Source organism: Mastigoproctus giganteus, chromosome 2 (genome assembly GCF_048544385.1).
Source record: "Mastigoproctus giganteus isolate SK-2022 chromosome 2, ASM4854438v1, whole genome shotgun sequence".
Classification (NCBI taxonomy): Eukaryota; Metazoa; Arthropoda; class Arachnida; order Uropygi; family Thelyphonidae; genus Mastigoproctus; species Mastigoproctus giganteus.
Window position 1 is genome coordinate 96,794,158 of NC_143576.1, and position 15,595 is coordinate 96,809,752.

At 36.7% G+C, this 15,595-nt stretch overlaps 1 protein-coding gene across 1 annotated transcript in view; it reads left to right on the forward strand.

Moving 5' to 3' along the window:
* muskelin (muskelin 1) overlaps positions 1-15,595 on the forward strand; it is a 577,242-nt gene that overhangs the window by 208,390 nt on the left and 353,257 nt on the right. The window contains exons 5-6 of the mRNA XM_090389985.1: positions 5,787-5,896; positions 15,436-15,573. Of these exons, the coding sequence (XP_090246111.1) occupies positions 5,787-5,896; positions 15,436-15,573 (248 nt within the window). The remainder of the gene's footprint in view (positions 1-5,786; positions 5,897-15,435; positions 15,574-15,595) is intronic.

Sequence of the window (15,595 nt, forward strand, 5' to 3'; positions counted from 1 at the left end):
TGGACTATTCACAGTAATCTGCCGGGCAGTGATCATTATCCTGTGATATGCCACATTGACACAAGCATTCCCCACCTTTCTTATCAAATCCGCAAATGGAACTTTTCCAAAGCTGAATGGGACGTATATAAGCAGCTAGCAACACTAGAAGAAAACCAGATCCAACAAACATCCATAAACCTGGCAGTAGAATATATCTCTAATCAAATACTGCAGGCAGCAGACAAAACAATTCCAAAATAATCCACAAAAATATCAGCTAGCTCAAAAGTGTGGTGGATGATGAATGTAGGTGCAGCTAAAAAACAGAAGAACAGAGCATGGAATATCTTCAGGAAGTTCCCAACAACAGAAAACCTTATCCGCTTTAAACATGCAAGAGCAAAGGCAAAACGAGTCAGGCAGACTAGCAAAAGGGAAGCATAGAGATGCTTCGCTTCCACAGTCACAAGAACAACAAAAACTCAAACAATATGGGCAAAAATACAGCGGATGTATGCAAAACACCCACGGGTAAACTGCCCCATGTTCACTGTCAGTGACCATGATATCACAAAACCAAAGGAGATTGCAAACATCCTGGGTAGATCTTTCATGGAAATATCAACTACCCTATATTTTCAGGGACACAAAGCACAAGTTGAAAAAAAACCATATCAATTTTGAATCACCATCAATTTCTGTGTATAATCTTCCCTTCACAATGTCAGAGTTGCATCATGCTCTATTGTCAACTAAACTCAGTGCAGCAGGGCCAGATGGAATCAATTACATCATGATAGCAAAACTCACCTAGCCAGCCCTCAAGACTCTGTACTTTGGAGATATGGTATTATGCGAACTCTATACGATCTGGGATTACACGGACACCTACCACAATTTATCAGAAACTTCCTGCACTGCCGCTCATTTCAAGTTAGAGTTCACAACCACTTCATAATTCATCCAGGAAGAAGGAGTACCACAAGGGTCACTGTTAAATGCCACTCTCTTTAGTATAATAATGAATTCAATAACACATGACCTACCACAAACAATATCCCTGTATGCTGATGACTTCAGTATCGCCTGCCATTCGCCTAATATGCGAATGATAGAAAGACTGTTACAATGTGCCATCAACAAAACCGTATCTCAAAATGCCACTCACTAAATGGTCCTAAAACAATGGATTTCATCTCTCACGCCAAAAAACAGTTGGGATACACTTCTGTAGGAAGCGTAACCTACACCTACATCCAGAACTTAGACTAGAAAATCAAGTCATACCAGTGGTCCCTAGTGTGATATTCGACCAAAAACTCACTTTCCTTGTCATATAAAAATGCTCCAGATTAACTGTCTAAAAAGCTTAACATCTTAAGAGTTCTATCAGGCAGCACAGTGTGGGGAGCTGACCGTTACACGCTACTACATCTCTACCATGCATTAATACAGTCACGCCTGGACTATGGTTCTGTAGCATATAGCTCTGCTAGACCAAGCGCTTTACATTGGCTTGATCCTGTACACCACAGCGCTCTTCATCTTGCTCTGGGGTCGCACCGTACATCACCGGTTCAGAGCCTGTATGCTGAAGTGCATGAAACACCCTTGCAGTTACGCAGACAGATGCTTTTATTAAATTATGCCGCAAAACTCAAAGAGCATTCAAAATACCCAATTTGGGACGGTGTTTTCTCTCCTAAATGAGAAAACCTTTATAGAGCTTACCCATCTATAAATCCACCAACCGGGATACGTCTTCGCTCACTACAAGCTGACTGGCAAATTGACTTCAGTAAGATACAGCCTACTGCCTCTCATGCAATCCCACCATGGATGTCTCTTATACCGCCGTGTGACTTTTCATTTCATAGCCTGGGAAAAACATACCAAGTCCCAACAGAACATGCTACAAATGCATGCCACACTAAGAACCCAGCATGGCCAGTACACACCGATCTACACAGATGGATCTAAAAATGAAAAGCATGTTGGTGCAGCAGCAGCAGTATTTCCTAACGTCACCATGTCCAAAAAACTCCCCACTGAATGTAGCACCAATACTGCAGAACTCTGTGCTATCCACATAGCCTTAAACTACACACTCCTAAGAACCAGACTGCACAGCGTTATTTATACCGACTCCACTAGTGCAATCCAAGCTATACAACACAATACAAAAAAATGATAATCCTTACTTAGACAGATCTGGAATACTCTAAATTAAACCAGAAGAAACAAGTCCTCTTTTGCTGGATCCCTGGTCACACTGCAATTTCTGGAAATGAACAGGCCGTCCTAGCTGCCAAAACTGCTACTGATCCTATAGACCAATCATTCACTACACATGTATCTGACTGCAAGTACATCATAAAGAAATAATGCCTTGAACGATGGCAACATATCTGGCAGAATCAAGGCAACAATAAGCTACTTGGCATAAAAAAAAAGATCTAAAACCATGGAGATCTAGTATACGTGAGATTATTAACCTGATTATGGATGGGTCACATACACCTGACACATCTTTATTTGCTTGCGGCCACTGACCGACCACTGTGTACAAACTGCAACACTCAGCTCACTGTCCAACACGTACTCATTGGTTGTCCCAAATACAATAGTGACCGACAAGCTCTGTTTACCTCTTTTTCCAGGACGAACGTTCCTTTCAGTATTGCTGAAAGAAATGTTCTGCCAGTATTGCCTGGCAGATATGCCACATGTGGCCAAAATTTTTTCATTTCTTAAACGAGTACAACACAGTATGAACTTCAACATTTATATACATAAACTATGTATTCAATATCACCATAGTTAGGTGCATTATGGCCTTTGCTTCTCTTGCGCCATAAAGCCTACAAACAAAACAGTAAACTCAATAATGTAATATATATACCCTGGCCAACATTGTCCTTTCCAGTTAATATAAATGAATGTAGCAAAAAAATGCAAATATAAATCCGGCCAATATGTAAATATGCAAATTAACCTTAAACTAAGTCATAATATATAGGATTAACATAAATTAAATCAGTTGTGATGTAAGGTAAGGAAAACCAAATGGCAGAATAAATTAAAATATAATGAAGAGGACAAGAGATGGTCATAGACATTCAAACTATAGAGGAAAGAGTGGAACAGAAGAAACATACAAATCAAACAGGGGTGGAGAAATAAAGAAATGCAATGGACTCTGTTATGCCTGTATCAAAAGTAAAAGGATCTTTACTAAAAGACATGGTTATGTTTCCAAGACTGTTGTAGAAAAAGAACATGAATTATTATAAAATTAGTAGAAAATTAACAACAATCAGGCTTATAACCCTGATGCTAGTAATTACCACAGAAGATTAATCTAAAATCAAGGTTATCAAACCTGATTGTAGGCTTAAATTATATTCATTAAGTTTTGTGGTAAATAGTGTTCTGTTCTCTCCAGTAGCCTTGGAGAAATAACTTTTCTTTGTAGTAAAGTCAAATGTTATAAGTAAAGTTACTACTGATGTAGTTGTAACATGATCCCCTATATTTTCTTTGGCCTTCATTCCCGTTTAATTTTTGTTTCTTTTGGTCCACTCTTTCCGGAAATCTTTAGTTTGAATGCACCTGACCACTCCTTGTCTTCTTCTTCATTACGTTTTCATTTATTCTGTCATTTGATTTTCCCTTAATGACCTTATCAAAATTTATTTTATTTATTTATGTTAATCTTATTTATTATGACTTTGACTCATTTTCATTTAGTTTACTCCTGAGTCACTATTTTGCAATAGATGGTGGTGGCCATGGCATATGTTAGATTATTGAGTTAGATTATTAAGTTTTTCATTATTTTTCATTTTGTATTCAGATCTTGTAGGGAAACCTTTTAACTCTTGACTCAGTAGCTGTCAATGATTTGACTGTTGGTGGTCTTTGGGGAGTTGGTGCTGGCCGTCTCAAATTTTTTTTTTTAAATTTAATTTATTGTGGAAGCCCCACATCTTCCTTTGGTGGATATGAGCATGTACCTCTTGGAGGCACATACTGACACCGATCAAAGTAAAAGTACATTTTCGCTGCCAGGAATGAATGCTACTTTCTTTCTTATTTTTAAGATTTTATTTTGAATATAAGGGCATCGTGGTTCTCAGTTAGCAGAATTATACCTTTCCAAGAATAGCCCTGACTGTACCATTAATTGACCATTATTGATTAGCGCTAAGTCCACCTTAGTTTTGTAGTAATTGCAGTTCCTTTTTCATACAGTTGTCTAGGATTTACTATACAGTACTGTATTTTTAAATATGATGATTTTGTTATGCTTATTTTAAAACAAAGATATCATAAACAGTTGTTAGTGTGGACAATAATTAGTGTGCGTGTGTTCTATTCTTGACCCACAAAGATTATTTCATAATTTGTTCACCCTTGCAACAAATAATGTTTTGTTTTTCGAGATTGCAAGAAAACTCGCTCCATGTAGATAGGAGTTCTATTATCAACATTAAGAGCACATTGCATAAAGTTAAATAGTAAAGCTCATCTGTATTGAAATTGTTGCAGATGGATGACCATTATTGTTTTTTTAGCCACTTCATTTGTTTTGGGCATATGTAAATTTAATGGAAATTTTGAAAACAAAATTTAAAATTAAATATCTATATTCTCGAAATATCTTTTGTTCATTTTTCATGCTAAAAATAGATAAAACATGGTACACTTAATTTTTTCATTTTAATTTTTCTTATGTTTATTTTCTATTTTACATATGTTTAGTTTTTTTTGGCTACTGAAGAAAGCCTTGAAACATATGCTATGTAAATTTAACTTTTGATTTTAATTGTGGTTGTTTGATGACTTCAACTGAAGTGTCCATTAAATGGTTAAACTTGTAATTGTCTAGTAGATGTGCCATATTCAAATTTTACAATGGGCACTTTGATGTATTTTCTTCATCAAAATACATCATTGAAGTTCTTTGTGGGGGGGGGGGGGAGGTAAGAAATAGTTTAAAATTGGGAACTTGAAAAGTTTATTCTTAATTTTGACACTATTTTGGATAATATGAACAGATAATATCTAGTAATATCACTTTTGGTATCCAAAAGATAATGTTTTGCAACTGTCTTCATTACCAAAATAACTTCAACCAAAGTGTTCATTAAATGGTTAAATCTATAATTGTCTAGTAGATGTGGCATATTCAAATTTCAGAATGGACACTTATGTATTTTCTTCACTAATAAGTATTTGGGGGGGGGGGGGGCAAAAATAGATTAAAATTGGAAACTTTTAAAAGTTTATTCTGAATTTGGACAATACGAACAAATAATATCTTTAGTAACATCACTTTTGTTATCCAAAAAATAATGTTTCCCAACTGTTTTGGAGCCATTTCTTATAGTAGTGATTCCGGAAAAATAGAAACTAAAACAAAAGCACTGTTGCACAATTAACACAAGAAGGCATGAGATGTGCATTTTGCATGAGCACAGAGCCAAACAAATTTTTAGTTACATTTTTCCAATTAAAAAATAATCAACAAGGCAAATCAAATATGAATACCATATTTGAGAAGTATAAAATTTGCACTTGTAATTCTAATAGATATTTAAATTTCTGTGTTTCCGTGCTTTTGGTGTTCAGAATATATTAGGTGATCACTAGATGGCTAGTAATGTTACATAATTTATTATTAATGTTGATAACTGCTACCAACCACACTGAGTTAGTTATTTTTTTGATATTCTGACATTGTGCTATATATTTTTAATCATTGCATTTTACATTTGTATATTTAACTTTTATTTCTTTAGTACCTATCCAGTCATGGGGACCAAGCTTTAACTTCAGTATCTGGCATGTGGAACTTAGAGGGATTGATGATTGGGATGTGGTAAAATCTTGTATGAATTGGTTCAGTTATGTAAGTTTTATTAAATTGACATCATTTGTTAATGATTATAAACTTTTTAGGAAAACATTTTCATGATTATAAAATTTAGACAATTTTCCTATGAAAGAAATGTTTATTCCATTTGTGAGTTGATTTAATGCAAGTAATCACAATCTGTAAATACATTAATGGAGAATAACCACACACATCAGCTGCTCATTGTGGGTATTCCCTAAGTGGATAGATTGAGTAAAGGACTGGATTAAGCTGAAAATTACTATATACTTGTATAACAGTTATTAGGTAATAGCAAACATATTTGAGATCCGTCACGTATCACAGTGAAAGTGTAAAATTGTTTTATAGTCTTAAATAGTTCTATGTTTCATCCAAATTTTGGATGAAACTAATGCAATATGGAAGAAGGAGATAGTACCTACTAGTGACATGACAGTTGTGTTGTCAGGTAAACACTGTGTAGACCTACTGATTATGAGGCATTTGGTAGTTTATGTGGTAACATCTTACTACTAATAATTATCATGTTTTTTTTTATTTTTCATGTTTCTTCAAACTTACTCTAAAATTATCTTCCACTTTATCTAATTACCATTTCCAAAACAACACATTTCAGAGGACTTACCTTCCTTCTCTTGCATGGTGGGATTCCTTTGTGTAGGTTCTTCCACGGAGTGCGGTGATGTCTTTCTCTCTCTCTTCTTAGTTGAACTCTGCATCTCTGCTGTATATCTCTTTCAGTACTGTCTTATTTCAGGATTTTGAGAACAGTTCTCTGTTAATGCTGAAGGAAATTACCACAGCAGTAGTAGAAACCAGGGCACTATCTGACTGGCTTGCTATTCAACTTCTGGATTAACTTCTAGCACAGGAACATGCCCACCGGAACCCTTCACTATACAGCTGGACACACAGAGTAGTAAGTAACATACTTCTCTGTGGCTGGGAACTATCACTGGAAGTCTCTGACCCCTCCGAACAACCACAAACCCCTCTTTTGGTGCAAGCACCTTATTTATTTCCTTCTTACTTAATTTATTTATTGAATTGATTGCAAGTTACAATTGCCCCTTGTACTACTTTTTTATACGCAAGCTTATGTGCAAACCCCCAGAGGGGTTTGCATGCATTTACGTATCTCCCCCTATCTAATTTACCTGAGCCAATCACGGTGTTATTCTTTAAACTCGCTCTTCTTCCTTTGATGGGAAAAACAGAATATTTTTCCCACACAACAAAATGCTTTCATCTTTTGCCTCTAGATCATCTGTTCACAATACCTTTGAACTGCTCCATACTGACACCCTTTCTCAAAATGCACTAAGTGTTGCCTCCTCAAATAGCGGTGCAATAGAGGGATTATAGCGGTGCAATAGAGGGATTAATAAACTATTGTTCAGAAGCTTTTAATTTTAACTCTTCTGCAACCACCATACTATTGTTAGCCATATTCCTTAATTGCACTACCAGGCCTACTGCCACTATTGGAAATATTTCCATAATGATGTTTTCGTTATTCCTTAAGTGCTTTACTTCCACACACTATATTTACTAAGAGAAATATATTTGTAAGATTTTGTCTTACAGTTTCATGACGTTTTCAGGTTTCTGTTGCATTTGTATTGTGTATAACAATCTCTCATTTGCAAATGCAGTAGTATTAATGATTTATTGTTGTCGATTTTAAAACCTTTATGTGAATAAATCAATGCATAATTATTTTTTAAATTAGTACCGAAAATGCGGGATTCCAGTATTCAGGATCCTGGAATCTCGGTATTGTATGCCCTAGCTAGGAGTCACTGCGGAACAAATAAATACATGAGCTGTATTAGGGTAGCTAAGAATAGCAACAGGTGCATGCACACCAATGCTAGGAGTTTGGTAAATAAATTTGATGAATTTGAGCTATTGGTCAAAACATCAAAGGCAGATATTATTGGGATATCAGAGATGTGGAGTCACACAGAGATAAGGAATGCAGAACTGGAATTTGGGGAGTACAATGTGTACAGGAAGGATAGACGGGATAGGAATGGAGGCAGGGTTATGTTATTAATAAAGAAACAAAATCCAAGGAAGTACTGCCAGTCCACAAGGCTGGACAATGCAGTGTCGAGTTAATTTGGTGTGACCTAAGCACTGGGAAAGCAAAATTGAGAGTAGGAGTGTGTTATAAGCTTAATGACTTTAATGAGTATAATAAACAACTGTACAAAGAAATAGAGTCGGACAGTAAATCAGAGTGTCTTATAATGGGGGATTTTAATTTCTCAGATATTGACTATAATTTGTGGGTTGGTCACTCACACATTAGAAAGGCTTTTGTGGATTTATTGGATAATTAGTATTAGTATTATTGACGGCCGCATGGTGCAAGAAAGCCTATGGCTTATGCTGCACCAGCCAAAAAAAAAAATCCGAACGAAACAATGATAAAAACAACAAAAAAAAAAATAAATAAATAAAATAAAATAAAATAAATAACTAAATAATAATAATTAATAAAAAAAAAAAAAAAAGGAAAATTAAACATATCATCCTATGCGCTTCTCTTACCCGAAAGTACTATCCAGATGACCTATGAATTTCCCCAAACTGTCGGCCTCTACCACCCATGTAGGCAACTTATTCCAGTAATTTATAACTCGCTGGCTAAAATAAAACGTCCTGCAGTCCAATCTAAATATTTCCCCCCGTAACTTGAATTTATGTCCCCTAGTTCTAGCATCATTTATAATCTTGAAAATTTCGTCCTCATTCATTTTACTGATGCCTCTCAGAGCCTTAAACACCTCAATCAAATCTCCTCTAAGGTGTCTAGTTTCCAAACTGCAACCCACATATTCGAAGTCTTTCTTCATAAGGATGCCCTTTTGCCAGTCTCACCAGGCGAGTTACCCGTCTTTGCACCCTTTCAAGAAGCTTGATGTCTTTCTTTAGGTGCGGTCTCCATAGTTGAACACAGTATTCCAAGTGTGGTCTAACATAAGCCTTATATAATGGGATTATCACATCCCTATCTCTACTTGCAAAAGTTCGATAGATCATCGATAGGACACCATGGGCCTTCCTTGCAACCTGTTTACAATGCTCAGAGAATTTCATGCCTGACCGTATCGTAACACCCAAGTCCCTCTCCTCCAGTACTGGGTTTAGTTGAACCCCACCAAGTGAATAAGATTTTTTGGGATTACTGTTTCCCAGGTGTAATACCTTACACTTTGTTGGATTAAAGCATAGCTACCATTTTTCTGACCATTCCTGAAGTCTATCTAGGTCTCTCTGAAGAAGCTCAGCTTGACAGTGATCATTAACTACTCTACCAATTTTAACATCATCTGCAAATTTAGACATCACCCCCCTCTATCCCTTCATCAATGTCGTTTATGAAAATTAAAAACAACAGTGGTCCTAATACTGATCCTTGGGGAACCCCACTTCTTACATCAACCCAATCTGAGGAAGAACCATTTATCACAACCCTCTACCTCCTCCCCTGAATGATTCCAACCTGTTCCAGCTTATAAAGCAACCGCTGATGTGAGACTGAATCAAAAGCTTTGCTGAAATCTAAATAAACAATGTCGAAATTATTCCCTAAATCCAGCTCGTGAGTGACCCTTTCGAAATAGCGAACCAGATTTGTTAAACATGATTTTCCCTTTACAAAACCATGCTGAGTATCCTTGAGAATTTCAATTCGATCCAAATGATCCTGAATTCCACCCTTGATCATTGCCTCCATGATTTTCCCTACTACTGAAGTCAGACTGACAGGTCGATAATTTCCAACTTCACTTTTAGAGCCACCCTTATTCAATTATTTTCTATAGCAGCATGTTCGGGAGGTAATTAGAGGGAGTAATACTCTTGATCTGATTACCAGTAGTGATTCTTCATGCATTAAGAATCTGCAGATAAAGGAACCATTAGGTGGCAGTGATCATAGTGTGCTGAAGTGGGATTTACTCAAAGAGGTAACTACCATCATGGGTAAAGGGAAGGGTTTTGGTTTTCGTAAAGGAGACTACAATGGTCTGAGACAGTATTTAAATTCTATACGGTGGGACCAACTGATGATGTTACCAACAGCAAATTCAAAATGGGAAGCATTCAAAGAATTAATCTTGGAAGCTACTGGGCTTTTCATACCCACTAAGAAATATTGTTCAAGGTTTAGGCCTAAATCGATGTCAGATGAACTAATGAGACATGTGGCAGAAAAGAAAAATGCATGGGATATATATAAAATAACAGGTGACAATGAAGCCTATGATAGATATAAGCTAATTTGTAACCAAGTTACAAAGGAGATTAAGCAGGCAAAGGCAGATTACAAGAAATCCTTGGCAAAGGATGCAAAGAAAAACGGCAAAAAGTTCTTTACTTATGTAAACTCTGGAAGGAATTGTATGAATTAGATTGGTCCACTTAATATCGATGGTTCAACTGTTGATGATCCTGCTCAGGTTGTTAACAAACTAAATGAGTATTTTGCATCTACATTCACACATGAGAAGTTATTCAGGTAGGGGAATGCCAGAGGTGAATTAAACTCTGGCAGTGAACTAGATGATTTTGTAAAAATTGAGAGCAAAGTGGAGGAGAAATCGTTGAAGATAAAACATAAGAAAGGCACTTAGGGTGGATGGAATCTATCCGGTTATATTAAAGGAGGCAAGGAAGGAAATAAGCAAACATTTAGCCATAATTATGAGAGCGTCCTTGGGCTCAGGGGAGATACCCATGGACTGGTGATGTGCATATGTGACTCCAATTCACAATGGAGGATCAAAGGGGAGTACAAGTAATTACAGTCCTCTTAGTTTAACTTCTGTTCCAGGGAAATTATTGGAGGCACTAGTTAAAGAATCCCTTCAGAATCATATAGACAAGACCTCGGACACAACATGGGTTTGTTATATGAAAAGTACACAAGGTGTACTTTACACATATACAGGGTGTCTCAAAAATATTGGTACAAATGTTTAAGTGAGGTAGGTAACATCTAAAGGAATGTGAATCACATAGGAACCCATAACCGGAAACGTCGCGAGAAAGTAGTAGCAGAAATGGCAAAAGACAGTAATTAGTGGCAAACATTTATTTGACATAATATTAACAATGGAGTACGAGATGGATGCATTTCATGATGTTACAACAGATTCTCAAAGGTTCCACCATGAGAAGCGATGCATGTGTGACACCGACGCAGCATGGATTGGTGGATACGGTCAAACACACGTGGAGTTTCTTTGACAGTAGCAGCAGCGCAGATGAGTCTTTCCACGAGATCCATTCCTGTCTCCACAGGCGATTCATACACGATAGATTTGAGGGCCTCCCCACAGAAAGAAATCGAGGCTCGATAAATCAGGTGAGCGTGGGGGGCCAGGCAATGGGTCCACTATGGCCAATCCATCGACTCCCAAAACGTCTGTTCAAATGGTCACGAACCCACTTTCCATAATGGGCAGGCACCCAGTCATATTGAAACCAAATGTTGTGTCTCACATTTGCTGGAACATCGTCAAGTAACCCTGGTAGAACTTGTTCAAGAAGGATCCGATATTTAGCGGAGTTCATGCAGAATGGTAACAGGTATGGGCCGACTAAGCAGTCACCGACCATACCTGCCCACACATTTATTGCGAAGCAATGTTGTGCCGTATGGGGGCACACACCGTGTGAGTTGTCTTGAGCCCACACATGAGCATTGTGCTGATTGAATAAGCCTTCCCGAGTGAAATAAGCCTCATCCGTTAACAAAACATAGGCTGGAAAATTTAAGTCTTGAACACATTCTTGGAGAAACCACTGTGCAAAAGCCACACGTGCAGGATGATCTTGGGAGAGCAGTAACTGAAAGTCGTGTAAGGAATTGTCATGGCAGACATGCTGTACACTGCAACGAGACACTCCTAAGGCAGAGACAACGGCACATGTGCTGGTAGTAGGATTATTCTGGACGGCATTCAACACACTTTCTTCCATGACGGGAGTTCGCGTCGAACGCGGTCTGCCCACACTACTCCTGTTACCTCTAAATGACCCATAATTGCACAAATTTTGATGCACACGCGCAAACAAACGGTGGTCCAGTACATGTTTGTAAGGGAAGCATTCTCCATAAATTCGTTGAGCGGCTCGTCCATTGCCCTCTGCTAATCCATACACTAGGTGCATGTTTGCCAGCTCACAGTTCGTATATCGATGTATGCTCTTCGTGCGGCGACTACTGCTTGAATGAGTAAACCAGAAATTTTCCCTCTCTCGAACTGATGAACAGCGCTGTCTACCGATTTACGGTGACGTTTCTGGTTATGGGTTCCTATGCGATTCACATTCCTTTAGATGTTACCTACCTCCCCTAAACGTTTGTACCAATATTTTTGAGACACCCTGTATATATATGTATATATATATATATATATATATATATATATATATATATATGTACACAAAACATATATCCAATTTATTTACATATATATACAACAATCATATGATTTGTGATTTTGCTATATACAAAATTATTTATGGACTTACACCTTAATGGAATTATACCTTAAGGCATTCACATTTGCACATTTATAATCATATTTATATACTACATATTTACAATACATATTTACAATCTGTTAAAAGAATATATATTCATTTATAAATCTAAAACTCAAAATTCAAGATATATTAATTCAAACCGTATTATTTAAAATCCGTATAATATTTCCATAAAAATATAGTGTACTTTATATAATAAATACACACACTGTATAAACCACATATATTGTACCAAAATTCATAAGATATTCACATACAGGTAACCTCCGCTTAACACCGATAATCTGTTCTGGAAAAACAGAGCGCTAAGTGAATCCACGCTAAGCGAGCGCCGCATTCCCATAAGTTAACATATGTATTTGTAAGTTGCGGTCGGTGCTATAGGATATTTCTTAATCAATAATAAACGGTACTGAAAAGATGCCCAAATGTCGGTCAAAATATTTAATATTCAAATATTTGTACATATAAAATATTCTGCATTACATACGTATATAATTATTTGGTAACTACTTACGTATCAAAATTGAACTTAAAATTCCAATTAAAATCATGAATTTCATTGATTTAATTTAATTTATAAATTTAATCATGAAAAATGTGTTGATTTTGGGTTGAACTTTGGCCCTCTTCCAAATAAACTAAAAGGGGTATTAATTTTAAATCACCCGCAGCGTTTACCACCCAATAAAAATCAAACCGGCCTCCGTAGCCGAGTGGGCAGGAGCGGGAGTGCGGTAGCGCACGCTCTTTGAGCAGACCATGGTTCAAGCCCCTGACTGCTGAATACGGTCGATCTGCCAACCCGCACTGGACCAGCGTGGCAGATTATGGTCCATTTCCCTCAGCATGAATTGTTGAGGAGGCTTCCATCCTGCAGTGGGTTGATAATGGCTGCACTTTACTTTTTTTTTAATAAAGTCAACCGATCCTTCCCCACTTTGAAACCTGGCATGTTTTTTCTTTTCTTTCAATATGAAACTTCTTTTAGGCATTAATTTCCACAAAAGTCCTGCTTCATCTATGTTAAAAACTTGTTGAGAAGTGTAACACATAATACCTCTTGTCAATAATTTTAACAAGTTCTTTTTTTGAAAGTTTCGCCTTCTTCATTTGCACTTGCAGCTTCTCCCTGGATTTTAAATCTATTCAACCAGCCCTTACCAGTTTTAAATGGTTCCACATTTTTTTTTTTAAGTGAGTTTTCTTCAGATCATCATATTGGCTAATCTCTCTCTCTCTCTCTCTCTCTCTCTCTCTCTCTCTCTCTCTCTCTCTCTCTCTCTCTCTTTTATAATATTTAACTTAACTGAATTCTGCATTGGATATTATCTTCAATAAAATTAGTTAGTCTTTCCATTTCAATCCTAATAGTCGGCCTAGCCCTAGTTGCTTGCAGTGGAACAACTATCTTTCCTGCAGCTAAAATTAATTCTTTATTTTTTTATAATTGTTCTTATAGTTAAACTTGCAAGTCCTAAATTATGGCACACATCCGCTTGTCGTTGACTAGAATCGATTTGCTTCAAAACGTCTAATTTAATTTTCAAATTTATAGTCTTCGTACTGCGCCCAGATGTTGTTGCTTTTTCATCCTTATCGGCCATTATTAACTTTTCGAAAATGTAACTGCATTGGTTGCATTAATTACGATACAGTGTTCAAGTAAACTGTCCTTTACGCACGATGTCTAATACTGTACTGAGTAATGACTAGACTTTGGATAAATGCATATAATGCAAATATTACAAGCAATATACTTGATCATTTTTTAAAATGTTGATCTCGGAACTACGTAACAAGTCACTGTACTGCAATTAATTTAGTGCGAGAAAATTTCACTGAGCGTATGAAATTTCTCAAGTTGGCATGGGAAACGTTTTAATGTTGTTTTGGTATTCATTTTCAAGTTATCGACTCCATCAAATGAAACGATTTCGTTAAATATGCCAAAGATGCAATCTGTAAAAGAGCGTTATAGTGATCTGTGACAGTGTTATAGTCAGATACGGGTTATAATATAAGAACAGCATTATAGCGAATCAGCGTAAAGTGAACCGCGTTATAACGGGGGCCCACTGTATTTATATTAATTTCATGATCTCGCCATTATAAGCCTTCATTTTTCAAAAACATCTTTCACAAAGAGCTTGGTGCCTCCGTAGCCAGGTGGGAAGGAGCAGCAGTGTGTAGCATACGCTTCTTGATTAGACCGGGGTTCGAGCCTGTCACCACCGAATACGGAGGATGCGGAAAGGTCAGGGAATGACCACCGCATATTCCCGGAGCAATATGGCCTTAGTTGCTAATGCTCCTAAAAAAAAAAAACCAAATAAATAATAACACAAAGAGCTTAAAAATTTTATAGGAGTGAATACTTGCAAATACTTTGCATGGGTGCAGAAACTGCACTTCTAATTCTTCGAACATGTTCCTATGTGATATCTGATAATATCTACAGTGCCACAGTATGTATTCTGAAGTTTCCAATTCCCCACAGAGATATAAGCCAGCAGGTACTAATCCCATTTCACTTAATCTAGCTCTTAGCCCATGACCAGCTACCACCATGGTCTCGTGCAAACCCATATCCGACCATTCTTTAGAAGAATATATTCATATTGAGGAAGGATAGTTGCAAGATAAATATGCCAAAGTTTAACTTCTGCCAGCTGGTATTTGATTGTTGGAACACACCTTCCAACAATCAACCGTAGGGTGTTTAATTCTGTCTTAAATAAATTCAAGGAAGAATTAAACAACCTGTTAGAGGGCATGGACAGTGTTATTGAAATATTTTTTTTTTTTTTGCTGACGCTGTACAGCTTACTTTGTTGAATTTTTTTTTATCACTGTTAATACTAATAAACAGTGTGAATGAAGTATATTTTCCATAAACATAGTGCCTAATGATCTCTTAGTGTACTCCTGTGTGATTTTTAAAAATTATGTTATTAATATCATTTTATCATTCTTATTTCTAGTATCGTGAACGTGAAGCAATCAGGTTATGCCTGAAACACTTCCGTCAACATAACTATATCGAAGCTTTTGAGTCCTTACAAAAACGGACTAGAGTTCAGCTGGAGGATGCTCTTTTAACTAATCTCCATAAACTCTTGGTAAGTATTCTTACCACAGACA